At 42.5% G+C, this 27,580-nt stretch overlaps 1 protein-coding gene and 1 long non-coding RNA gene across 2 annotated transcripts in view; one reads left to right on the forward strand and one right to left on the reverse strand.

Annotated features, from left to right (window-relative positions):
• The window catches only part of LOC147001736 (uncharacterized), a 227,454-nt gene that overhangs the window by 161,316 nt on the left and 38,558 nt on the right, over nucleotides 1-27,580 (forward strand). The window lies entirely within an intron of this gene.
• Nucleotides 618-26,968, reverse strand: LOC147001739 (disks large homolog 5-like). Its single transcript, XM_085829002.1, has 8 exons — nucleotides 26,870-26,968; nucleotides 17,111-17,113; nucleotides 8,564-8,619; nucleotides 5,353-5,465; nucleotides 4,407-4,569; nucleotides 2,952-3,083; nucleotides 2,105-2,288; nucleotides 618-749 (listed from the first exon to the last, which is right to left on the reverse strand). Exons 1-8 carry the CDS (start codon nucleotides 26,966-26,968, stop codon nucleotides 618-620), a joined length of 882 nt encoding a protein of 293 aa, XP_085685128.1.

The following is a 27,580-nucleotide window of genomic DNA, read 5'->3' on the forward strand; positions in this document are numbered from 1 at the left end:
TCAAAAGCTCAATTTTATGTGGAGATCCGTCTGGCTGGGCACTACTTATGAAGCCTAAACAACATAATACTTGAAGAGTCCCATTCCTGCCTAAAACTTCTAGTGTTACAGGACTATGTATGAACCACACATAAATGCAGAATATCCTTATAATAGAAATAATTAGAGATGATGTTTTATCCATAACAATACACTAATTTTATTCAATAAATTCTTAACGTGGGGAGTCAGTTTATACAAGATATAGACTTAGCAAAATGCATTACATTAATTACATTAACAAAAAGATAATGAATATATAATGAAACTTCAAATGAAAACACAGGAAAACCAAAGACCCAAAGAAATCAACACTCTAACCAAAAACCAAACAAAATAATTAAGCTAAACATCATTCTCTTGCTGCAGATGTTCAGCACAGACCCACAGCCTATTGCTGGCCTTGGTGAAATAGTGCAAAGGCAGTCACTGATGGTAATAATCTGTTGAAGATGAATATAGGCATGCCTCATTGGGGTGGGTGTTCTGCTCATGGACTAGTCCTTCAAGGCTAACATGAGAGATGTTACAGGTGATACCTTAAAGTTTTTCAAATTCACATGACTGACCACTATGAATTATATCTTGATGACCCAACAGGACCTGCCAAAATTGGCATTGTCAGAGTCCTGCTGGATGCCCAGCAGATCTTGATGTATCTCAGTACTTCTCTGAAGCCTTCCAAACAGGCAGTTTTGCTGGATGAGAGGCTAGAAAAAATAAAGGCCTCATTACCCATAGCAAACTAAAAAAGAAGAAAATGCAGCCCAAGATTGCCATGGTTACAAGGATTAGATGCAATGGTGGTTAATTTGCTTTGCACATCCAGTGCTCCTGGTGAACAGTTATGTCGGAGCAAGATCTTGACCTGGTCTCTGATCTGTTTGAGCTTCTGCAGAATATTTCAGACCTATGGGAGGAAGAGAAAAAAGCCTGGTGAGATCTTGCCATGTCAGCGATCCAAGAAACACCAGCTTTACTCATCAGGATAATCTAGTATGACCTTTCATTTGAGATCTTTCCTGTATCCCCATAGGAGAAGGGGCAGAGAGAACCTGGGCCTGGATGTTTTTCTCAAATGTAAAAAATTGCTTGACACTTAATTGTGAACTACACACTGTGCTGGAGTTAAAGTAAAACACCACATTTCTCCAATAGTCTAAATGTTTATATTGAAAAATAAGTGTGTATCAGTGTCTGAATCTAACATTGAACAGAGGCCTTCTAAGGAGCCTAGCAAACTTTGAAGTGAAGGCTCTTATTATTTCTGGAGTGAAGATTCCTTCCTTGGCTCTCCTTGTGAACCCCTATATCTGGGAATCCCCAGAGAAACCATCTCACAGGAAATCCATGCACACTGAAAAGATACTGTAATCAGCAAGAGTGTGCTTCATGCAATTCTTCCCAAGGGTAAGCATTGAACTCTAAAGTGGATACTCATGAAGGAAAAAACAAAAGCAAAACCAAAAACCAATAGCCCTGCTATGTGTATGGCTCCTTAGATACTGCCATCCTGTACTAGTACTTCATCTTGGAGACATCGAAAGGACACTGCATCTTTTCAGCCAAGCCATGACATACAGGCACACCCTTACACACGTACACATACACAATAAAATTGGAGCCTGCCCTTCTGTCCTAGGAGAGGACAGGCCCAGACCCCTCTGGATGAGTTGCCATAGAGCAAAACAGAGGGCCTGGTTCCTAGATAATTCAGGAAATGGCATCCTGAGTCACCTCTCCATACCATAGAGCCTCTAGGGGTTTCTGTCAGGGGTCCAGGATCTCCTCTGCCTAGAGTGGCAAGCTAGAGGTGGCCAACTGGGATGGGGAGGAGAGGGCATGGCAGAAATCCAATTTCTCCAAAAGAGGGTAACTCCACAGAAAGTCTTGGAAATGATCACAGAAGTGTAAAACTGGATGAGACATAGGAGAGAGCCTGGATAAGGTGCAGGATGGTTACATACCTACAGGTGGTTTTTTAATACCATAAATACCATCAGGCTTGACTGTCTTTATGATTACACATTAGGGCATTCTGCCCATGATGCTTCATTCATCCTACCTGCTGCTGCTTAGTATAGTGGTCTTTGATCTTCTGGCTGCCTTCTTTACATAGTATTTTTGTTGCTATGTTGCATTCTTCCAATGCAGTCTGATCCCATACCAGCTGTCTGTTCTCACTCCTCAACATCCTGACTTTGTGCTGGATGAGCTTAGATTCAATCAGGAGGTGGCAGTTCCTGAAGCTGAGACACAAACAAAACATGGTGATTACAGGCAGCATCCATCCATCTTCCTCCCATTCCTCCAAGCACCATTCCTTCTTCATGGGCCCTGATCCCCAGACAGCCCCAGACAAGTATCCAGATTGGCCATAAAGGGAGATCAAATCCAGAGGACTGCCACTTTCCAGAAGACCCAAGATACTTTTGAAAACCCTGACACCAACAGGGACTCATGTATCTCTCAGAAAAGAACATGGTGTCTATATGTGCTTATGAGTCTGTGGTATTAAAAAACCACCTGTAGGTATAGGGAAAAATTCTCTAGGAGTGAAGAGACCCAAGCATCACACTATCTTTCTATGTTTCTCCTGGAAACCCCATCTATGAATCTACTTTCAGAGCTCAAGAGGTCCAAGGTTGATTGATATCTCCATCATGGTAGAAACCTTTCAATCTTGAGGATACTGTGTTGGAAAGGACAGTGACTTGAGGGGCTCCCAGACTCTTCACACTTGGTCAAAATGACTCTAAGATGTTAAAATCTTAGTGCCTCATTTGAAGGAGGCAGGCTTCCTCTTTAGAGACTAAGAGTATAGAACCTGAGCCCCATGTTAGTTCAAAGACAAGGATTGTCAGACATATCCTGGGCCTATTTCTTGGGTCATGACCCTGTTAGTCACTCACCAGTAGAACTGATTTTCTTTAGTCAACTCCTTGCACTTGGACAAGGCCTCACTGATGTCCTGGGGCATTCTCTTCAGGTCAGTCATCACCTGGTCATGTTGCATCTCAAGCATATATGTCTCAAAGTTGATCCTGTGGGAGGGCATGGCCCAAGCAACAAATTGTCCCATGAACTAAGGATACAAGGATCATTTCAATTCAAGCTGAATCATGCTCTACCCTACCCCATATATGCCACTGGACCTAGCTCCTTATTACCTTTTCCACTTGGTGCTTATTAAAATTATTGCTCTTCAGCTTGGGCCATTAAGCCCAGGGAAGAAAAGGCAGGGTGCTGATCTGCTTCAGCTCCCTGAAGGGGTTTGAAAGAATAGACTAGCTCTCCCAGAACTTTCCAGGAATCTGTGTCACAGGCCTGGGTCCACGTTAAATCTGTATGATTCTCCTCCTGGTTTTAGACAAGGAATTCCCAATCCTTGGTTCTATTGCTACAAAAATTCCCAAAGGACATAATCATATCTACAGGGAAAAGCCTTTATAACACACCAGGAGATTCCAATGTGCATTCACGGTGAGCACAGAGGTCAAGTCCTCTGCTACTCAAAATGAACCTCCCTGGCTTCCTCACTGTTATTGCCTGGAAATGGAGTCTTGCAAAACTCAATGATATATCACATGACACAGACTCTCTAGATCTTAAGCTGCACTCACAGGAACACACACACACAGGAACACATACACACAGGAACACACACATCCACAAAGGCACACTCAAGCTCACATGCAAACAGTATCTCTCTCAGTCTCTGTCTCTCTGTCAGTATCTCTCTCTGTCTCTCTCTATCTCTTTTACACAAACACACACACACACACACACACACACTCACACACAGACAGACGCAAGACACAAGACACACACACACAAGACACACAACACAATCAGAATGCAAAATAATTAAAATTATTTGGCTTTATCTGAGAGTATAATGAACAAAATTTGAGAAAAGCAGTGATGAACTGCAGCCAATCCAGTCATACTGAGAGACAATATGTGGGACACCCCGCTCCAGCTGTTGACAGGACCAATGGGATCCAAATTATAGCCTGGTCAATTATGGAAAGGATTGGCTATAAACAAACTTTACCTAGCAACTCCCACAAACCAACACCTGTGTAAGCTTCTTAAATGGCAGGATGAGAGCTCACACATTACTACCTTCATCCCCAGACTGTGATTCATGCCACAGCCTCTGAATTACTTTTGGAGGAATGAAAAGTGCCTGTAACCCCATCTCACTCCTATCTGAACTTGAAGTTTTGTGTCGACAGTCCAATCAGCAAAATTAATTTGGATATGCAGACAGCCTGGAGTTGTAGCCACCTGTGGTATGAGGGAATCTGGGCTTAACAGGGATGGCCCAAGATAGTCAGCAGAAAACTGGGCATAAAGACTACCTGTCATTTAAATCCTTGTTAGTGTAATTGGCCAAGATTCCCTGAAGTTCTTCTCTGGCATTTTTTATGTTCTGGAGCTCTCTTTTGAGCTTCTCCAACCTCTCACATCTCTTCTCCTGCTCATTGATGGTGGGGGTTTGTGGTGATGCCTCCCCAACAGACCCTGTAGGTAGAAAAAACACTAGTAACCTTGTAGAGATAATAGGGCAGGGAAAGGGAAACCATGCTTTGTCCTACACAGAAGCCCGAGGAAGAGGAAAATCTAGAGACACCTAGAATCCCTGATAGTGCATCATAGGTTTCTTCAAGCTGGGCTCCTCAGCTAGGTCCCTGTTCACAACCACCATCACTAAACATATGCCTGACTTCCTTTTGTAATCGCCCTAGCCCTGAAATGCATAAGCTGCTCCAGGCAAGAATAAATGGATGGCATTGTCAGCTCATATCTGACAACAAATCTGTACCTCTTAGCATACTAGCCAACATTTTTCTAGTCTTCTTCAAATGCATGATGAGAGCTCATACACTACTACAGGAACCCCAGACTATGAATCAGTCCACATCATGTGTGTTCCATACCAAAGTGTCTGAGACCTTGATTCATAGGCAGGGGAATAGCCCTCTCTGTTCTTGGCATCACATGCTCATGTATCCTAGAGGAAACTATATTAAGATGAAGTACATGAACACTCTATCCTGAGAACAACACTTTTCTATTCTCACAGAGCTTGCTCTGCATAATTTTCCATTCAGGAGGAAATTAAGATCTCTCAGCAAAGCAACTGCAGGCTTTTGAATATCAGGCTGTCTGTAAAACTAATCATCAGATATTCTTGACTCTGGTTCTACCATTGAAGAATCTGAAGTATCATAATCCCTATTCCTGGAAGGACCAGCTGAAGCCCACATACTCTAGGCAGCTCCCCGAACCTTGCCCAGGACTCACTGTGCCATCTCCATGACCAGTTGTTTCTTGCCCTTTCCCACACTGACGGGCGGCTGGACTCTTTCTGCCTTACTCTGGTGTCTGAGTGTATTCTATTCTCTCTCCGAAATACCCTGAGGAGCATGGACAACATGCCTCCTTGGGAACCCATGAGGATCTGAAGGAATACCCCACAAGCTGCTCTGGTTACCACAACAGTGGTGACATCACAGAAGATTCTAGGGTTCTCTTGGATACAAGAGATTGTCTGGGAAGTGACTACTGATGATGTCATCTGGAACTTCCATGGCCTACTGGCTTACCAGCTTGCCCCATCTTGACCAGTTTCTGAGGTGCCCTTTCCTGGAGTTTCTCTTTTGCCCCTTGGGATACCTCTTGGCAACTTCTCCTTCCAAAGCTAGAGATTTCTCTCTGCTTCACTACAAGTCCAGTGCATTGAATGGGGAGAGTTTGTTAGTGCATTGGAATGGGTCGCTCATCTTTGTTTGGATCCTTTTATGAGGGAGATTCTTCTCCAATATAAATCTACTTCTGGGGTCCATTCATGGAACAAACAATCGATTTACCCAGGTGTCTCTGTTTCCCAGAGGCCAAAAACCTACTCCTGCACCTTTACTCTTACACAAGTTGGATTATATGTTTTAGAGTGCAACTGCCTTGGGAGGAGACACTGTTTCAATATATTGATCCATGTGATTTCACACAATCTCTGATTTACAACCCCTTTTCTTTGCAATGAAAACTCCCATGTACTTGGCAATAGAAGAAGTCACTACAGGGGCAACATCAAATTGTAAATTTTATGTCCCTTCTTCCAGAGCTAAAATCTTACATTCTCTCTATCTCCAAAACAACCAGACAAAATAGGCATCTCTGAACAAAGGCCAAGAGGGACATTGAATGGCTGCTTCCTGGTCCCATTAGCTCTCACTTCTCCAGTATCTACCTTTGTAAGTTCCCAGTTCCAGGCCTGAGTCTGTTGGGGGTTGGAATATGATCCTGTATTCATGATATACCTAAGACTCAATTGGATGGATAGGGGATGAATGGCCTCGGGTCCATTTTAATGGATTCATAATTTCAGAAAGGGCTCTCTTTGGCATTGACATCAGTGCCTTCTGCCTTCTTGACCTGGGTGTGCTGAGTGCATGGTAAAATGCCACCTAACCTCACAGGTGTAAGAGTGTAGATATCATGCAAAGCCTTTCCACATTGATTGTGTTGTCTTTGGCTACCACCTTCGGTTATGGAATATCACTACAACAAGGCCCAAAGGTGTCTGGGGAGATGGTGGGGTAGACAGAAGTATACTCTCTCTCTCTCTGGTAGTCAAATGAAGAGCCTTTATGGAGAACTGGAGAATATGGCTAATGAAAAAAAAATAGTTATATTTTGACTAGCTGATGATATCTGAGCCTACAAAGCTATGGGGCAGGCATTCCAATAGAATAGTATAGGGATGAGTTCCTCCCTGTATTGGGTACAATAGGCCCAAAGTAAGAAGGAGGCTCAGTCCCTGAACTCTTCTGAGAGATTTGTAGTGTTTCCGTTAAGGAACTCTTCTTTACTTTCATGAGACCAGAACTCTGAGGTCTGCATATACCATGAAGGTTCCCATCTATTCCTAAATCATTCACTGTTTATTGACAGCTTTTGGCTATGAATGCTCTGCTATAGTTTGACACAATTCAAAGGGTGTGGTATAATTATTGGTCAAGTACCTTGAAGAGCTCCTCAGCTACTCTTTTAGAAGTTTCAGACTAGTGGATAAACGCATAGAAGGTTTCATTAAAAAAAAACAGCATGGACTCTTACTCTCCCCCACCAGAACACACATCAGTGCAGTCAGTTTCCCACATTTGACCATTGTTTGGCCCCTCATATGTTCTCACTTCTGGCCGAAGTATCTGTCTTTACATGTATTTTACTATTAAGATGACATATTGCTTGGAGGAATTGAGCCATGCTGTTAAGTCCAGTTATACATACCTTGTTATGAGCAACTTAGAAAGTAGTGTGTATGCCAGTCAGGTAGTCTGTTGAAGGTTTGTTTCCAGAAACTTACCAGTATTTCCTGGCAGAGTGATCATTCCCTCTGGTGTCCACCACCAAATTTTGGCTTCAGCTATCTTTTAGATATTTTTACATCCCTTATTTCCCCTTGTTTATACAATGGATTCTCAGGCTGCAGTGGGTCACAGTATGTCAACTGAATGTCAGTAGATTCCACTGTTTTTTGTTTGTTTGCTTTTTGATTGGTTTATTCGAGACAAGATTTCTCTGTATCGCCTGGCTGTCCTGGAACTCACTCTGTAGACCAGTCTGGCCTCGAACTTAGAAATCTGCCTGCGTATGCCTCTCAATTTCTGGGATTAAAGGCATGTGCCACCATGCACAGTTTACACTGATCTCAAACAATTTTTGGCATGCCAACTCAGTGACCTGATTACTTGTGACCACAAGGGGGTCATTAAGTTGATGTGCTTTGCCTTGAAACCAAGAGTATCATGGAGGAATTCAAAGAGTTTCCAGGAGAGCCAAGAATTCCTCTTTGTTTTTAATGTTCTTTCTGTGAGCAGTGATGAGCTCTCCTTCTCCATAGATCATAATATCCACATATTTATTAAGTAAAGCATATTGACATTCCTGGTAAGTGATGACAGGTCCTTTCTTTCACCATAGATTTGGTCTATATATTTTGGGGCCAAATATTTTCACCTGCAATATCTCCTGAAGTCCCTGTGTACCTGGTTCCATATTTAATTGAGTTGTTCCCATCCATGTAGAACATTCACTCAGAATCTTTCATGGGATGTGGGGGTGTCCAATATGTTGAGACCGATCTGTTTCTTCATGTTTGTTTCCTCATACAATTATTGATGAGCTTCTGTGGGTCTTCATCTGTCAAGATGTTAGCAGACGTGATGACAGTGGGTTTTTCAAACTAGACTCCAGGATAGTCAAAGAGTAGGACTTTGACCCTTGCTTTGAACAGCCAGAATTTTGGTGTTGCTTTGAGAAGAACCTCAACTGCATGGGGTGATGTAAATATAAGATGCTGACCCAGAGAGAACTTCTCTGTTTCTTTCACTAGATAGTGGGAACCACCACAGCTCTAAGACAAGAGGACCAGCCTGAGGATAAAGGATTCAATATCTTGACAGGTCTATTAGAAACTTCTCACAGACCTAGTATAGTACTTCAGTCTTACCCAAGGTGCTCTTGAGGGTCATTGCTCTTCATTTGGTTCTCAGGCTCTGCTGTTCTCTGGGCAAGATAATAAGTTTACTCAGTACTAATAGGACCTTCTTTGAAGGAACAAGGATGTGGCATACAATTGGCTTGGGTAGTCCAGATACAGCCTTTTTGCACATGATACTTGATTGCTTAGTTCAGAGGATATTTGCTCTTTGGGCCATGCTCTTCCACAGGATGAACATTGAATTCACCATCATTAAATCACAACATGAGAAGACAATGTTGGATATGGAAAAAATGACCCAGTCAATAAGTGATATCATAGAGAAGTACAAGGAACTCATAGAAGATAACTATTCCTGCAGGTGAGTCCCTGACACAGGTAAGGAGAAACACTAGGCAGGGAATGCTGGTGGCCTTCTAGGACTTTGAACAAAAATAAGGGCTCTAGTTCTATACTACCTGTTTCTTTTTTTAAAAAAAATTATTTATTATATGTGTAAGTACACTGTAGCTGTCTTCAGACACCCCAGAAGAGGAGGTCAGATCACATTACTGATGGTTGTGAGCCACCATGTGGTTGCTGGGAATTGAACTCAGGACCTCCAGGAGAGCAGTCAGTGCTTTTGACCTCTGAGCCATCTCTCCAGCCCCACTATCTGTTCCTTAATAGGAGCCCTCCCTTGAGGCAAGGGTCTTGGATTTGTACCTCTTGGACTCAGTTTTCTTCAGTGTGACGAGTGTCCAAGACACTCCAAACTTTATTCTTCCAAATTCAGGATCCTCTGCATAGAAACCATTTCCACCATGCTGGGAATATCAAGCAACCCTGAAACTTTAGGATTCTGACAGCAGATTCAAAGTTCTGGGATCCATGACAAAAATGGAAAGAGTTTATACCTGTTGGGTCTTCTCTTCTCCCTCTGAATGTTTTTGCCCTTTCCCTGCTGATTATTTTCTGGTACCCAGACATATAAGCAACCATGAGGAACATTTCCTCTTCTGTGATGTATATGGAAAACTGTTGGTGTTATGGTTTTCCGAAGTCCTTTGAGTCTTGTGGCATGTGGCTGATCTCTGCATTTGATCTACCTCGATTTGGTTTATACATGTTGGGTCTTCTCTTCTCCCTCAGAGTGTTTTTGCCCTTTCCCTGCTGATTGTTTTATGGTACACAGACATATAAACAACCACAATATTGGTGATACGATTTTCTGAAGTCCTCTGAGTCTTGTGAAATGTGGCTGATCTCTGTATTTGACCTACCTCTATTTGGTACTGATGGGTATAGTGTGGACTCTAGTCTGAGGCTGTCCAGGGATCAGGACTCTTGTAGGGATCCTAGTTCTTAAAAGAGTGGCAGAGAAATGTAAGCTTGCTTGAAATGACCATTTTTTGTTTCTTTGTTTGTGGATCAGCTTCAGGCACTGTTACCTCCTGAATGACAGCAATTAATTGAAGGAAAGAGTAAGGATGTTGCTGAATGAGAACAGGAAGCTGCTGGAGGGGCAGGCTGAACAGGAAGCATCCTATGGTGAAGAAAAAGGTTCTGTGATGAGGCCAGCAAGAACATCTTTGTCACAAGTACCAAGCAGCAGCAGGTAGGGTGATGTGTATCAGAGGCAGATTGCCCTCATGGCTCACTATAAACAAAGACAGTCCAATGTAACAGTCCACCAACTTACCAGGCACTTGCCTATGTCTTCTCCAACTGTTTATTTATGGGATCATCTACAAGGCTTTTTGTGGAGGTAGCCTTTATCAAGAAACTGTTAGTTTGAGAAGTAAATTTTTCTGTTCTACTAGAATCTGCAGTTCACTGGGGGAGATAAGTTGATTACACATCACAACTCTATATGACATTGAGTTTGAAGGGTGCTGTGTTGGAGCCCTTCTTTAGAATAGTAGAGTGCTTTGCAGGAAGATGTAAAGGCCTTCAAAAGTTTTGTGGGGAGCATGTAGATTTCAGGTAGGAAGTAGTTTGGAAGGATGAGAGCTTAGTGGGATTGAGAAATAAGTGGATTTCATTGTTGCCTTTTGGAAGTTTTTGCCCCCCACCCCTACCCTTTCCCCTGTAGATCTTGATTCACACTGAGTGAGCCTGAGTAGCAGCTTGTCAGTCCTATTTTCTTTGAGTGCTGTTGGAGTTGGAGTTCCTGGGCCTTGTGGTCTGGAGCTGGCTTGATGAGCAGGGATGTAGGAAAGGCTTCTCACAATCTCACTTTGTGTGAGAGTTTTGAGACTTCATGAAAAAATTTCACTCTATATGCTCCTCATTCTGACCAAGAAGAATGTTGTCTAGATCTTTCTATTTCCCCAGTAAGAATACCAGAGATGTGTTTCTCAGTTGAAACATCTGCTCTGCATTGTCTAAATTTTTGTTCCACTAGCATGACAGATTCTTCATTGTTTTTTGCTCCCTTATGATTTTATGGGTGTGTGTGTGTGTGTGTGTGTGTGTGTGTGTGTGTGATTATGGATGCTTATGCCAATCTGTACCTTTGTGGGTATTTTGTAAGGCCAGTTAAGGACATCTGATTTTGTGTAGTCATTCTCTAACTTGGTTCTTTGGGCCTACGTCTCTCAATAAACCTGATACTTCCTGTTGTTTGATGTCCAGTAGAGTTTTCATTTCCTGTCCACTACCAGGTGGAGATTGTCTCTTATTTATATCAACAATTCATTAAACAATAACACTATTTTTAAAATTAGTATAACATTTATAATTTTTCCTGCTTCGAGTTATTGCCTGGGCTATTCTGGCTTGTCTTATTGGCTTAACCATGGGCATACATAGAAGCCTACAGTGCTCACTCTGCTGACATTGTTTTGCTAACTATATTTTGGGCATGGCTTTGTTTCAGGATAGATTCTCAATCAGAGTTGTGCAGAGTGCTGCATTTCAGAAATGTCACAGCAGGTCATTTAACTAGAATTCTCCTGACTAATTTTGAGGATGATTTAATATAATATAATAAGTAATGTGTTGAAAAGATCCTGAGTAATGTCCAAAAGTCACAGTCTTCCTCAGATGCTAAAAAGGACTCAGTGTAGGTTTAGTGAGAGGGCCTTGATGTGTCAAAACGGGCTTAGTGGAGGCTATAGGTAGAAAGCTCTTTCTTGTCAATTTAGTGCTGTGTTGTCCAGGATATCTGTGTAGAGCTTATAATTTCCTGGTAGGACAGCAAGTATTTGCATATAAAATATTCCTGAGGAGGAGATAAGTACAGGTCAGGGCTGCAAAGCCCCCTTAAGTCTAAGAGCCTTGTGCACATCATAGGTCCCACTACATGCTCATACAATAGAAAATATGCTAGATAAGAGCAAGAATTTCATTGTTGTATGTGTGTTTGTGTCAGTCTTTTTGTGGTATGTGGTGTGTGTGTTGGTGTGTCTGTGTGTGTGTATGTGTGTGTGTTTGTGTACCAGCTATGACTCAGAGTGTTTATTCTAAGTTGTGTGTTTGTGTAAGGCAAAATGCCTTTGCAAGTGTTTGTGGTATGGATGCTTGAATATACAGCTGTGTTTGTGTGTGTATATATGTTTGTGTAGACGTGTAACCATGTCTGTTCTAGAGGCCAAGCATGATGAAAAGCCCCTGAGATTACACTGCACGCATAAAAAATCAAATACGGCAGTCAAATTAGTGTGCAACTCTACCTAGCTTCCCAGAAAAAAAAAAAAAAAGGACACAAAAACTCATGTAAAGTCAGACTCACAACTGGCTAGGGGCAATACTACTGATCCTCATTGAAATCCTTTGGAAAAAATCATCAGAATATGGTACATAGTGTTGAGGAGGACGTTGGTGTATAACATCCATGTGTTATGTCCCTTTTCTGCTCTGGAAGAATCATGAAGGGCCACTGGAATTTCAGGTGTCTCACTGTGTATTCTCAGCATTCCAGATTCTTTTCGTCATTGCCTGCTACCATTGCCTATCCAGCTACCTATACTCAGTAAAACGTTGCCTTATCATATGTCTTGGATTCTAATCATTGAGAGATTGAGTTGCATGTGGCTGTACATGCATCCAGCAGAATTCCCATAGCTGTGGTGCAAAACAGGGGTGTTTCAGGAGCCCCTTGAGGGTCATGATAATCTAAAGAACTCACACTATGTTATCTGTGTAGCATTCTGCAATTGCTGTTATTCAAACTCATTTTCTCAGTGTTAAAATCAGCCTCAATGGTGGTTGGGAGAAATGAGGACCTTCAGACAGGTCTGGTAGTATAAAATCAGGTAGGTGTTTGAGAAGTGAGGTTCAGAAAGTAGAAAAGAAGTCCCCTTTGACCCACTGATTGCAGAACAAGGAGTCGATATCCAGAGAGTCTCTAGGGCACATGAGGTCTGTAATTGTCCTCAGAGTAGTCCAGAAGAAGATGATATCCTGATGTCCATCAGCTAAAGAGTGAAACTGTACTATGTGATGCAGCCCTTTCATGAACTATTACTCAGTGTTAGATAATTCATGCAAGTATTTGCCCTTCAACAAGTTAGCCGCATCTTACTCAAAATATCCCTGACACAGTCACATTATTGGGAGAAAATTGTTCCATTTGTTCCTATTTATAGTGACCTCCTATTTTTCTGGGATCATACCTTTGGACACCTAGTCAGTTAGGCAATGACAAAGGGAGCCTCTAATGGAAGGAACTGTTTTCTTTGGGAAAAGACTGAAACAGTGAAAGAGAGGCTAGTCCAATACCACCATGTGATCCTTTGCTGGCAGACAAGCCTACTCTACATACCTTTTGGAACTTGCTAAGACAGATTGGATACTATGCCAAGAACCCTGATTCTGAGTCTGTGTTTATGAGGGGAAAGCTTATCACTGACTGAGCTGTCTATATGCTTTGCTCATTATGTACCTATCCCATTCAAGACTTGTTTTTTATGACTCCAAAATATCCTGGAAGATTTTTATAATAGCATTACCAAGGAAACAACACTAAACTGGTTACTGAGGTATACTGTGCTTGTGTTGTGTGAACACAAATAATTAGCATATTTGACAGAGTGCTCTACAATAGTCTCAGATGTACAGGTGTGTTGTTATGTTCCTTCATGACCATCACTTTTTAAATTCAGTTCCTAGTGTTAGAAATATTTTCAGTTAACACATTCTTGCTGATTATAGGACCCATGCAGTTCCTGTGGATTTCATGTGATATGTTTTCTCTGGTTATTTCCAGATATAGGGGTTGATGAGTGGTACCCTGTCAGGATCCTGCACTAGAGAAATAATCATAATCTTCGCTTAATTCTAGGCAGGTTCCCCATATGGCATCCACATGATTTTCTAGGTTGTTCACATCTCTCTTGAACTCAGATTTGGGCATTCCTACAATGTTAGTATTCAATATATTATACCTGGACTATTGGAGTAATATAGTGTTTTTCTTTTAAACTCCAGTACAATGTGTAGTTCACAGCTCAGTTTCTAGCAGTTTTTAAAAGCTGAGAAATAATTCCAAGTCCAGGTGCTCTATGACACTTGAGGATGCAGGGAATGACCTCAGCCAATGATGGGGATGCAGGGAATGACATCAGCCAATGATGGGGATGCAGGGAATGACATCAGCCAATGATGGGGATGCAGGGAATGACCTCAGCTAACGATAAGTCATAATATATTATCCAGCTTAATAGATCTAGTGTGGGATGGAGAGCTGAATTGACAAATCCTAATCAGGCCGTTGTTCCTTCCTACACTTGATGTGAACTACTCCAGCAGAACCTGGAACATGGAACAAACTAGGACAAGGTCTCCTTTGAAGATAACTTCTATAGGGGCATCTCTGCGTGTGCAAAACAAATATTTCATCTCATCCCCAGTAATCATGGCTATCATCTGTTGCATTTTCTTCCTTTACTTTTGTTTCCTTGCAATGAATAGCTATTAATTTCATCTGGGTTCTGGCTCAGCAAGAGTGAGCATGTAGAGGGATTCAGACATGTGCTGAGACACATCAAGAGCTGCTGGGAAAACAGGAAGATTCTGAGAGTGTAAATTTTTCTTGTCCTGATAGGTCATCAAGGAAAATTACAAAATCATTCTACAAAATCGCAAAGTCTTTGAGCCAAAGTCTGTAACATGTTTTCTGCTTAGTGTTGGGTGTCCTTATTCTTCAAACCCATATTCCAAAAAAGGAGACCTACTTAATTTTCTCTTGTAAAGATTGTTACCAGAAGTAACTTATTTTCTACTGTGTTGCCAAGGACAGTCATGGGCTGTAAGTCTGTGCAGCAAAATAACAGCCAAAGAAGGCTCTTTACCACAATTCTTGTTTTTAGATTTTGGTTTGAGCTTTGATTGCTTTTGTTATTTGGTTTTCTTTTGTTTCATTAGAAGTTTTTTTGTTTGTTTCTTTGCTGTTGTTTTGTTTTGTAATTGATTTAATATTTTGATAAGGCTATACACTGTACATATTGACTGCCCACTTTTAGTTTCTATTGAGTAAATTGGATATATTCTAAGAATAAAACAGTGATCTCCAACTCTTCACTCTTAAGAAACTTCTTTATTCAGATGTGGTATCATCCTACTGAAATCTCACACCTATCAGACACAGATGGATATACTTAAGGGGCTTGGGTTCCATAATGACTTCCCAGCCAGATTGAGCTACAAAAGGAATAGATTGTACATTCAGTGTGTCTAGTGTGTCCAACTCTGTGAATTCCAACTACAAGATGGAAAAATTATCCATGCTGTATCCTTGCATGTCAAATATTTATCTGCTGCTAAAATACTGTGGATGATAGTGTTGAACAAATTAATGGGAAATATATCAGTATTTCTGAAATGTCTTTCAGGAAATAAAAACATATTCTAAGGGAATATAAAAGCTGTCAGAAAACACAGATATGTATGCTTCTGCTTTCCTTCAAATGTTCTACCAGTGGTAACTACTACTAGAGATATTCATATTTAGGACCTTTCGAGTAGGGATTTATCATTTTTTGGTTATTTTGTTGTTTTTCTTTGTTATGAGAGTGAATTTTGTGCTTGACAATACATTTGGTTCCTTTTTGCGTTTTTAACACAAACACAGTGTGTAGTTCAGTATTCAGTATACAAATGTTTTTAAAAGCTGAGACAAAATCCAGGCCCATATGCTCTATGAGTTTTCTCCTTCTTCACCACCCCCCCCCCCCCGTGGTGATTCTGCTTGTTATTTGGAATTATTTTATATTTATGCATGATTTGCCTTCTGTAGGTCTGTGCAACTTTTGCATGCCATTCCAAAAGGCCAGAAGAAGTTATTGGGTTTCACCTGGAACTAAAATGACAAAGGACAGTTAGATGACATGTGGGTATTTTGAGAAACATATTCTCAAATGAAGAGCTATCTCTCCATCCCCTGATATGCACTTTTGTCCTTCTTTGTGTGCTATATTAGTGGAATGGATCATACCTATAGAAAGTGGTTCTTGAGATATGTTTACTTTGTTGTAAAAAAGTAGAAGCACCCATTTCCATTCAGAGCCAAAGCAGTTTAGAATGTGATTTGAAGTTTCTCTTGTGATAAGAGAAGCAGGTTTTGGGAGCAGCAACACCAGGTAACAGGGACAAATCATAGTGCAGAGCCCATCACTGACACTACCACAGGAAAGTGGGCAATGCAGAGAATACTTGCATAAGATAATGGAGCTGGTGCCAAGTTAAAATCCTGCAATTGCAGTGGCTTGGAAAATGAGAAAGAGCCTTCCCAGATGGTGCCTGAATGGAGTCCTCCATTTCTTTATAATAGGAAACATGGTATCCATTTGAGTAGCTGGTGTGTACTGGAGATCCAACCCCTGCTTTGCATGTTAGGGCTCTCATGGGAAATCCTCTACCAAAGCACTGAATGGGTCAGAGGTACTTAACCGTTAACTGAGTACTTCTCCTAGCTTTCTGATTCTGTACATTGCACACAATAATCCTTGTAAGAGTCCCAGTGTTTTGACTTAGTTTGACTGACATATAGCATATGACATATTTCATACTTTATTATTCAGGACTACTCTCAAATGTTGTGTGAAACTAATTTCAGAACATCAATAACTTTTACATTTCTCAGGTCCAAATATTGTCTCTATTTCATTTTCTAATAATTTCTTCAAAATGTCTTTGAAAGTTATGCATTAATCTCGAACTACCATTACTCAGTTATTACACAGTTTCCAAGATGAGAACACACAGCATACACCTGGGACATTTTGATCTGTGCTGTACTGAGCGCTTATATCTCAATTTTTTCATAGTTTAAGAATCATTACATCAAGAAACATCGAGTTTCACAGACTACACTAGGGAAGAAGAAAAAAGAAACAGGAAATTCAGATATAATAGAATAATTATATACATCTAGGCCAGCTGAAAAGCAGTTATGAATTCTATACAGTGATTGTATAGGACTAAGGTTAAGATAAAGCGGAATTACATTTTAGTATGAAGAGCTTCCACAGGCAATTGAGATGTTTCTATCTCAGCCTACAACAGGCAGGCCCTTATTTCAAATTGCAGGTACCCAGGAGGAATGTGTCTCCTGCTTCTCAAGACCACAGACACCATCTTTTTTACAAGTAGCTGCTGCAGGCTGCTGAGAGGTTTCCATTGTGACCTGTTGTGGGCAGTCCCTCTAATTGCATGCTATCTCCATCACCCTTTAAATGTAAAAATGCAGAGACCCACAGGCAAACATTAGGCTGTGGTCTGAAATTCATGTGGAAGTGTTGGTGGAAGGGTTGTAGTAGCCAGAAGGGTTAGGAAGCCACAAGAGGACCTACAGAGTCAACTAATATGAACCCTTAGGGGTTCACAGAGACTGAACCATGAGCCAACACCATGTAGGGGTTTGAACTAGGACCCTTTCATAAATGAAACAGATATGTAGCTTGGTCTTCATGTGGGCGACTAATAACTGGAGTGGTTGCTGCCTCGGATTTAGACTCTGTTACCTGCCTTTAGATCTATTTTCCCTAGCTGGGCTGCCCTGTCTGGGCTCAGTGAGAGAGGATGCACTTATTCCTGATGCAACTTGATGTGCCCGGTGAGTTGTTACAGGGGAAAAAAGGAGGGTCACTTACTCTGGGGAGAAGGGGATAGGGAATTGTGTGTGGGGGGGATTGGGACATTGATTATGACTAGGAAGAGAAGGAGGGACTGTGATCAGATGGAAATAAATAAATAATTCAACGAAAAAATGCACACCCACTGGCTCTTGGAGACTTTCTGTTCAAGTATGTCTTTGATCATTTTCTTCATGATCTTCTCTCCCTTCCCCTCCAGGCAATGCTCTACTCCTTCCCTATCACCTTCTTTTTTGATACAAAGTTTCAGTAGAACCAATTTAAGCTCATCTGGACTTGCTTCCAAACAAATGACTCAGACTATGCTTACATCATTTGACTCTGACAATTACTGTGAGGTGGTGGTGCACACTTTTACTCCCAGCACTTGCAAGGCAGAGGCAGGATTTCTGAGTTTGAGGCCAACCTGATCTACAAAGTGAGTTCCAGGACAGCCAGGGATATTCAGAGAAACCCCGTGTTAAAAAAACAAAAACAGAGACAGTTACTGTGGGTTTGGTCACCCCTAATCTGCTTTTCTACCAGCTCACCTGGCTACCTCCCCAGTGGTGCACCCCAAATACTTGCTGTTTCTCCTCCATATGCACACAGGGTACCTCTCCTCCATGGTACCTTTTCTCTTTTCTTCTAATTTCTCCTCTTATCTTTCAGTTCTCCACCCACAACCAGATAACTAAAAACTCACATATGTCTACTGCCTCCATTAAATACCAGTAGTCAGTTTTATTTAACCAATGGTTTTAAATTAAGCAACAATATTTGCACAACAAAATCATTTTATAGGAGAATTCTCTCCTAGTTCCAGACCTTCCTAGGAACAGAATTTAGCATTACAATACATAGCAACAGATGGGAACTCAATGAAGTTCTTAGAGTAATAAAGGTGACTTAAAATTTCTTATGTAGTCAAGGATGCTCCTGAACTGATTCTGACCTCCTCTCCCAAGTGCTGGGATTACAAGCAATGTTGTGAGATGTCAGTAACTTCATTTTCAAGGGATATAAGGCCTTCTTCTGTGTCTCCTGACACCATGTACCCACATCATGAATGGAAATACATGGTGCCAAAAAACCCATCCAAATGTGGGCCCTGCATCTTACTATATATGAACTGGTGGGAGTATTTCCTTATAATAACTATGTTTAGCACTATTCTGTTAGGCTAGGCAGAATCCCCAAAGCAGATAATTCATTAGTCCTCTGGATGCACTTGCCTTGGAGCTGAAAGAAGGCCTGGGTTCCACAATTTATCTGTGAATATTTGCATTATCCCTTCCTACAAGTACAAAGTCCCCTTAACTGGTAAGCCTAAAACCTCCAAACCTCAGAAACTTATTTGACTTGATTCCGTATAAAAAACATAATCTCCACAAACTGTTTAGACTGCATTGATTTCATAGCATTCTGTCTGCCTGTACCTTTCCTGGCATTAAAGGCAAGTGCCACCATACTAGGTTAGATTGTTATGTCTTGTAAGATTGAAATAGATCATTGGGCCATTGTAAAGTGATCTTCTGGTACACATAACAGGAAAGTAGGACCACATCCCTGTCATGTGAGTGTCCACGGAACAAGGTGGTACATGATTAATCTATGTGGGCTGAAAAGAGAAGGAGAATGTTCTTCAGAGCAATGAACTACAGCAATGGCTATTTCTTCTTAACCTTGAGCCAACTCCACTGTGTATATTCAGAAGAGAAAGCAATTGTCTCAGCAGCAAATTCACAAGACAGTGACTTTCATCACTCTCCTTATGCTGTCTAGACCACAGATCCAAAGACCTTCTAGTAGTGGGAATACCTTCTACCTGGAAAACTGTCAGACACTCTGTACTAGGCCTCTGCCTGCACCTCACATTCCACTGTCTACTCCCAGGTCATTTTAATCGTTTCAAAGCCTACTGTTGTAAGCCTGGGCATATGCTTCCATCTTTGGGTCCTTTGTACTTTGCTACTGGTGTCTGCTTAAACCTAGGAGTGCTAGCACTGTAAATCGTTTCACTCTGTGTCACTGATAACTGCTACTTTGTCAGAGGAAGATATTAGCATATGGCAGTACAGGCGACCAGGAGCAGCTGTGCATCATCCAGGCAAATCATCCTCACTCAAGCTGACTCTGACATCTAGTGAGGCTTCAACAGTCACAGGGATTAGTGCAAATTTCATCACAGTTTTTTTGTCTCTTTGAAGTAATCAGAGGTAGACAATAAAACAAAACTATAGCAACAAAGAAACAGCAGTGAAACAACAGCATCTACTACAGTTGGCCACACATGTATTGAAAACCATTTAGAGCAGTTTGGAACACATGAGGTTCACACCTCAGTTACAAATTCCCTATATCCATAATCCCTAACCTGCATTTCAGTTGTTGGTCTGATGCTGGCCTCCTTGGTTTCTCTAACTAAAAAAGTACTGAATCTCTGAAATGGAGCACAGAGTCATATAATTACATGAGTGTATCAGATGGAGAGTTCTCAGTGTAAGTGAGCAGTGGGAAACTTTAGCTGATGAGACCTGGCACCCCCACCTACATGAAAGTCAGAGGACAATTTATGGAGTTTTTTCTCTCCTATGATGTGGGTCACAGGGAAGGAACTCAGGTCTCTATGCTTGGTCACATTACCTTTATCCACTGAGCAATCTCATCAGCCAGTCATCACAGACACAGAATTTAATAATCTGTGTATTCCTATTTACATTCGGGGTTATAACACAACTATGAAAACTTTCCCCAGAGAATATATCTACTCAATTAAGGGCAATAATTGGAGTCTGGGAGGGATCTATGAGGAAGGTGGCAGACTTTAAAAGCCTCCATGGAGCCTCACAGTTTTTTTTGTCTCCAACAAGTCTGAATGAGATGGGGTACTTTTTCCTTCTCTTTGACCTCCCAGTGCTATGATTGAACCTAATAAATGTCCATGCTCCCTGAGTTACATTCCAGCCCTGTAACTTTATTCATCTGTTACAACAGCTACAAGGCAAGTGGCAATTTGAGACTCTATAGTCAGTTTGGCTGCTACAAGATTGGTCCTTGAAAATGGCTGACAGAATCCTTTAAAGACTAGGAATATCTATCTGAAAGAGAAAAGGAAGTGTCTCAGTCCACTCTGCATACTTGGGACAGTTTAGTGGTTTAAATACTGATGTCAAGCTGTTATCTACCTGTACAAATAGCATTACTAGATATCAGGTAATGTACCTGACAGGTAGCATTTACCAAAACAGCCAAGCACTACACTGAAGACTTACAAGTAAATAAGGCTCAGGACCCACCAGAGAATTAAAAGATGGACAAGAAAAGCCGTATCACGTGATAATGATTGGTTTCCTGTGTGTTTACAGATGTCCCTTTCTGTGTCACAGTCAGCTTAGAAAGAGAAGGTGTCCAAAGACAGTGAGCAACTTAACACATCCCTCAATCCTTCTCAGGCTTCTACTTAAAAGCCCTGGTTTGACAGCAGCAGGTTGGGGACCCAGGGGATTAATTCCTTCACACATTAAGTCTCTGACTCACAGTCTCAGAAATGAGATCTGTTCCAGGAGACCTTCATAAGCATGCAGCATCCACTGGAAAAAGTACTTCCTCAATAAACTCTGAGATCTAGTGTGGTTAAGATCAATATCAGCCATCGCTCTCCCTTCCTAGCCTTGCACAGACATGCTCTCCACCATTGGCATGTGACCTCTATTTCAGGATCCATCCATGCAGGATAGTTTGAAGTTTCATCCCAACACTGGTTAGCTGGCCTTAAATTTTTATTCCTTTGTCCACTTCTACTCACTGAGGAACTTCTCAATTCTGCATTTCATCGATTAGGCATTTCATGCCTAGTCTGCAGTGTTATCCTACATGAGAGGTGACAGATCTGCTTCAACCTTGACCATTCTATGGCATATTGAACCCACAAGAGCTCTGAATGGGTGTCAGGTAACCTAGGAAAATTAGCATTCCATCTTCAAGCACCTGAACCTATAGGTCTCCATAAACTTCTATCTTTGATTGTGGATGATCTTGTTCATTTGAAAACCACACAATCTTGAAGGACAAAGAAGAAATATAGTGTAGATACAGGAAAGAAGTCTCCTCCATTAAGAGCATTTGTCTATCCAACAGAGGACCCAGAGGGCAGCTAACAATCCTATTAATGCTTCTCTGGGTTGAACATAATGCCCTCTTCTGGCTTCTGGAGGAATTGCATGCATTTGGTGCACAGATGTGGTCCTGGTGGGATTTCTAGAACCCCCTCTGGGCACCCGTGGGGTCCTGCCCCGTGCGCCTGGCTCACTTGCTTTTTGCCGGTTTTCTGGTACCAGGTGAGGGTTGCAGCAGGCAAAACATATTTATAATAAAAAAAAATAGCAACGCTCCAAATTCAAACAAATAAAACCCAAAAGGCTCCAAATGTGTAGTCACATTAATATTACCTTAAAAGAAAGCCATGTCTCAACATGTCTGGGAAATCTCAACATGGGTAGTTGGAAAGTCTTTTTCTGGAAAGTCAGTATTTCTGCTTTACAGTTATCACCAATGCTGTATTTCAAGGAAATGTGAGGCAGATAGCTCTGGGTTTCCTGATTTCTTATGAACCCCAAATGAATATTTATTTCCTAAGAAGCTTTAGAGCTTTAGAGTTGTGACTCTCAGAAGTAGTGACACAAGCGCTGCCCCTTCTCACACCTGGGCGACCTATGTTTACTGCCCCCCACCCCCACCATCATAAGGCGGTTGCTTGTGCACGGGTTGAAAACTTAAGGACCAGTCCCAGTTAGCTAGAAAAGTCCCGAAGTTACTTTTTCAGGACAGGATGGGTGAAAGTGTGATGGACCTGCCTTTCCTACACCCTTGGGATCTTAGTGTGTGTGCGGGGGTGGAGGTGGGTGTGGGGGGCACGACACTTCTCCCCTTCCAGGACCCCTCACTCTCCCACCTCTAGTAGCCCCAGACCTCCCCTACCAGATGGTCTGTCCTCATTGAGTATCCACCAGGGAGGTCCTCCCAGTTGGAGACAGAATTTCGTCTCCCACTAAGCTTGCCATACTCCAAAGTCCATTTGTGAGAGCGAGTCCCTTTCTAATGTCTGCCTGTAGAAAAACTGAAAGTAGAAAGAAAGGAAGCAATCTCCAAGCAGATGTCTGACCACCCCTACTCGTGAAGTCACTACTCACAGCATTGGGTTACAGGGTCCTAGGAGCCCCAACTCCATTCTGCAGCCCCAAAAGGGTGAACAGCTGGTGATTTCACTCCAACTTCCGAATTCCCCCAGGTCACTCCGTACCCCGCAGGATTAGGACCCCATAGTCAGGGAGGGCAGCGGAGAACAATGATATAGGTATAAATATTGAGCCTGGCTCCTCCCCTCCCCCGCGCTCCAGACACACTCTGGGCTGCTAGGCACGCCCCATCTGGTCCTACTGCTTCGCTCGGTGCTTATCCCTGAGGGGCCCCAGCAATCTTTTACTGCAGGAGCCCTGCTGGGGAAGAAAAGTAACTTTTTGTTTGTTTGTTTGTTTTTGTTTTTTGTTTTGTTTTTGTTTGTTTGTTTTGTTTTTTTCTGAGAAACCCAGCCTGATTAGACAGCCAGGGCGGGGCGGGGGGGGGGGAGCTGGTGGAACCCGGTGGAAGTCTCCCAGGCAGTCTGATCACACTTTCTCCTTGTCCTCCTGTGTCCTCCTCCTAGGTGCAGAGATTGTGGGCAGACTCTGTAATCACTGAGGAGGGGGAAGAGGAGGGGTCGGAGCTCTCCTGCAGTGATGGCACGGGGCGCCCTTATGACTTGGCTAGGTGGAGTTTCATGGAGGCTGCACCAGAGGTCCTTCCTTCTAGCCTGGTGGCCTCAAGTCCAACTCCATACCTCTCCGAGGCCTGTAAGGCAGGAAGTGCGCACCCCGGTTCCACTGTGCCCCACCTGCAGCCTGCGGCCAGCATGGAGAAGGACAGCCTGAGCCGCGCCTATCAGCAGTATGAGTGCATGACAGAGATCTGCTAAGGCGCCTATGGGAAGGTGTTCAAGGCCCGCGACCTGAAGAAAGGTGGCCACTTCTTGAATCTGAAGCACATGTGAGGGCAGACAAGTGAGGAGGGCATGCGGCTGTCCACCATCCGCGAGGTGGCGGTGCTGAGGCACCTGGAGAATTCAAGCATCCCAGTGTGGTCAGGTGAGCTGAGAGCCCTGGCCTTGGGGTCCAGGAAGGTGCTGGGCAAGGGGCAGCTGGTGGCCCAACTAAAGTTAAGAGTTGAGTTTCCCCAGATAAAACCGGTGACCCTGCTAGACAGTGCAGAAAAGTTGACCTGCGGTGGCTTCCAGGCAGCCAAGCTATTCTGAAGAGCTTTCTTTCTTCCTGCTCCAAGGGGTCCAGGGATATTGGGTGTCTTTTAGGGACAAAACCAGACAACCCCAGAAATGTCCCTCCAGCCCTTAATTAACTTTTCCCGTCCGTGGGGGGAATTTTTGAGAGACAGAGTGAGATAGTTATCCAGCTTGCAGATACTAGAAGGAAACTTTAAGGGTGGAGCATAATGTAAATAATAAAGTTTAAGAAAATGCAGAAATGTGCAAAAATGTGTTGGCCAATCACACCCACAGTGGTGCCTTTTTTATATAGTTGTAAATTGGCTTCTGATAGTCTTAGAAGTTCAGAAGTTTAGAGTCTGACACCTAGTGTTAAACATTGTTTGAAAAATGTCTTTCAAGGCTGGGTACTGGGAACACTGAACCAGGAAGATCCAGAGTTCAAGACCCTCCTGAGCTACAAAAGACCCTGTCTGAGGAAAGAAAGGGAGGGGGAGTAGGTAGTAGGGTGGAGGGCGATTGCATCTCAAAAGGTTTTCTGATTGTATCATTTAGTATCTGTGGACTAGTATGATCTGACTTAGAATGCCTCTCTCACAGAGGTTAAATGTGAGTCTGTGCTTTAGATTCTAAAGCCTCTGTTTTCCCTGGAAGAGTTGTGCAGGTGGGGGTGTTCCTAGCCCACTCTCCTGTGATTGAAGAGAATGGTGTTTTCTTGAAGACTCTGGGATTTCCCTATTGTGCCTTTTCTCATTCTCTTTTTAAACACATGCATAGCTGGAAGTTAAAAGGGAAAGCACAGACTTTTCTACAAATTAGGTGATGAGTTAACATTCTCAGCTCTTCTTTTTAGAGGGATGATCTTGGAGTCTTCATCCTGTCTTCTCATTCCTGTAGGGATTCCTTACAACAAATATGTGCCTACTGTATGCCCTGGTGCGTCCCAGGCTTGATGAGCCAATAGTGTTCTGCACACAGATTTGCTCTAGTTTTATGGTTCATAATCTTGAATTCTGGAGCCTTTGTCAGAATAAGACTGTACGGCCAGAGTGTTCCTATTCCACAGGTGATTTCTGTTTGTCATCCTTATAGACCTGTGATGGGACATCTGTTTGTAGACAAGGAATTGTCAATCCTTGGTTCTATTGCTTACATAAATTCTCAAAAGACATAATCAGTATCCTCAGGTGAAAGCCTTTATAACATACACCAGGAGTTTCCAGTGTGCATCTAAGGTGAGCACAGAGGTCATGTGCTGTGCTGCTCAAAGTGAGGCTCCCTGGCATCTTCATAATTATTGCCTGGAAACTGTGTCAAGCAAAATCTCAGGCCCCAGCATACTACACAGTCACTCTAGATTTTAAGTGGAACATACACACACACACAAACACACACACACACCACATAACTAAACACAATCAGAATTCCAAATAAACACACATTATCTAAGAGTATAATGAACAAAATTTGAGAAAAGCATTGATGAACTACAGCCAATCCAGTCATCGTGAGAGGCAGTATGTGCGACCAGGCTCCTCCACCTGTTGACTGGACTAGTTGGACCCAACTTACCTCCATGTAAACTGCAATCATGATTGGTCATAAACAGAGAGGACCTTGTATCTCCCACAAACCAACACCTTTATAGGATTTTTACAATGCAGAATTAGGGCTCACACACTACTACCCTTATCCCCAGACTGAGATTCATACCACAGGCTCTGATTTCCTTTTGGAGGAATCAAAAGTGCCTAAGACCCATATCACTCCTATCTGAACTTGAAGTTCTGTGTCGAAATTCCAATCAGCAAAATGAATTTGGATATGTGGACCGCCTGGTGTTGTAGCCTCCTGTGATATGAGGGAATCTGCGGTTAACAGAGAGGGCCCAAGACAGTCAGCAAAGAACTGGGCATAATGACTCCCTGTTGTTCAAATCCTTGTTAGTGTAATTGAGTAGGATACCCTGGAGTTCGTCTCTCTCATTTTTGATCTTCTGGAGATCCCTTTTGAGCTTCTCCATCCTCTTCATTCTCTGCCCCTGCTTATTGATGGTGGAGGTTTGTGGTGATGCCTTTCCAACAGTTGATAAACACTAGTAAACTTGTAAAGATAATAGGGCACGGAATGGAGACACCATGCTTTGTTGCACACAGAAGTCTGAGGAAGAGGAAAATCTAGAGTCACAGAGAATCCCTGAAAGAGCAGGAAAGCTATCTTCAGGCTGGGCTCCTTAGCTAGATCCCTGTTCCCAGAAACCATCATTAAGCATATTCCTCCCTCCCTATTGCAATTCCCCTAGCCCTGAAATGCATAAGCTCTCCCATGCAAGAATAATTGGAGGGCATTGTCAGCTCTTATCTGACAATGCAGTCTGTTCTACTTAGCATAAAAAAGTTTGACCATAAACATTAACACCTAACATCTCCCATAAGCCAACACCTGTCCATGCTTCTTAAAATGCATGATGAGAGCTCCCACATTACTACACTAACCTCAGACTGTGAATCAGTCCACATCTTGTGTGTTCAATGCCAGAGTGTCAGAGACCTTGATTCATGAGCAGGGGAATATCCCACTCTGTACTTGCCATCACATCCTCATATAACCTACTGGAAACTCTAACAGGATGAAGTGCTTCAACACTCTATCCTGAGAACAACACTCTGTTATCCTCACAGAGCTTCCTCTGGGCATATTTTTGCCACTTGGGATGATATTAAATTTCTTAACAAAGCAAGTACAGGTTTCCCAATTCCTGGCTCTCGGCAAACTAATCATCATAAATTCTTGTTTCTGGGTCTGCGATTGAAGAATTTTGAGGATCCAAATCATAAGCCCTATTCCTGAAAGGACCAGCTCAAGCCCACATCCTCAATGTAGCTCCCCAACCTTTGCGCAGGAAATATTGTGCCTTCTCCAGGACCATTTCTTTCTTCCCACTTCCCAAGATGACAGAAGGCTGGCCTCATTCCTCCAAAGTCTGGTCTCTGTGTGTATTGTATTTTCCCTCCAAAATAGCGTGAGCTGCATGGACAACATGTTTGCCTGTGAAACCAATTGGTTCTGAAGGAATACACTACAGGCCTTTGGTGTCACCACAACAATGGTGACATCACAGAAGAGTCAAGGGTTCTCCTGGATACAAGAGATTGTCCAGGGATGTGACTACTGATGATGTCACTGGGAACTACCATGGTGCACTGGTTTACCAGCTTGCCCCATTTAGACCCGTTTCTGAGGTGCCTGTAAAATTTGATATTCCCCCTGTACCTGAGATTCCCTATTGCCATGAACAAGGGAGTTTTAATTAGAAAAAAAAGTGGGATTCTCTCTTTTGACCCAGGGGTTCCCTTTGTCACCTTCTCCTTCCAAAGCTGGAGAGTTCTCTCTGCTTCACTACATGTCAAGTGCTTAGGATGGGGAGAGATTCATAGGGCCTAAACATGGATAGCTCATCTTCGTTAAGGCCTAGAGCTCTAGGATCCTTGCATGTGGTAGATTGTTCTCCAATGTAAATCTACTTCTGGTGTCCATTCATATAACATATAGTCCAATTCCCCAGGTTGCTCTGGTTTTCAGAGGACAAAATCATTCTCCTGCACATTTAATTTTCTGCATGTTGGGTTATGTTTTTTAGTGGGCACATACCTT

This window comes from Mus caroli, unplaced genomic scaffold (genome assembly GCF_978045245.1).
Source record: "Mus caroli unplaced genomic scaffold, Mus_caroli_1 scaffold_12, whole genome shotgun sequence".
Classification (NCBI taxonomy): Eukaryota; Metazoa; Chordata; class Mammalia; order Rodentia; family Muridae; genus Mus; species Mus caroli.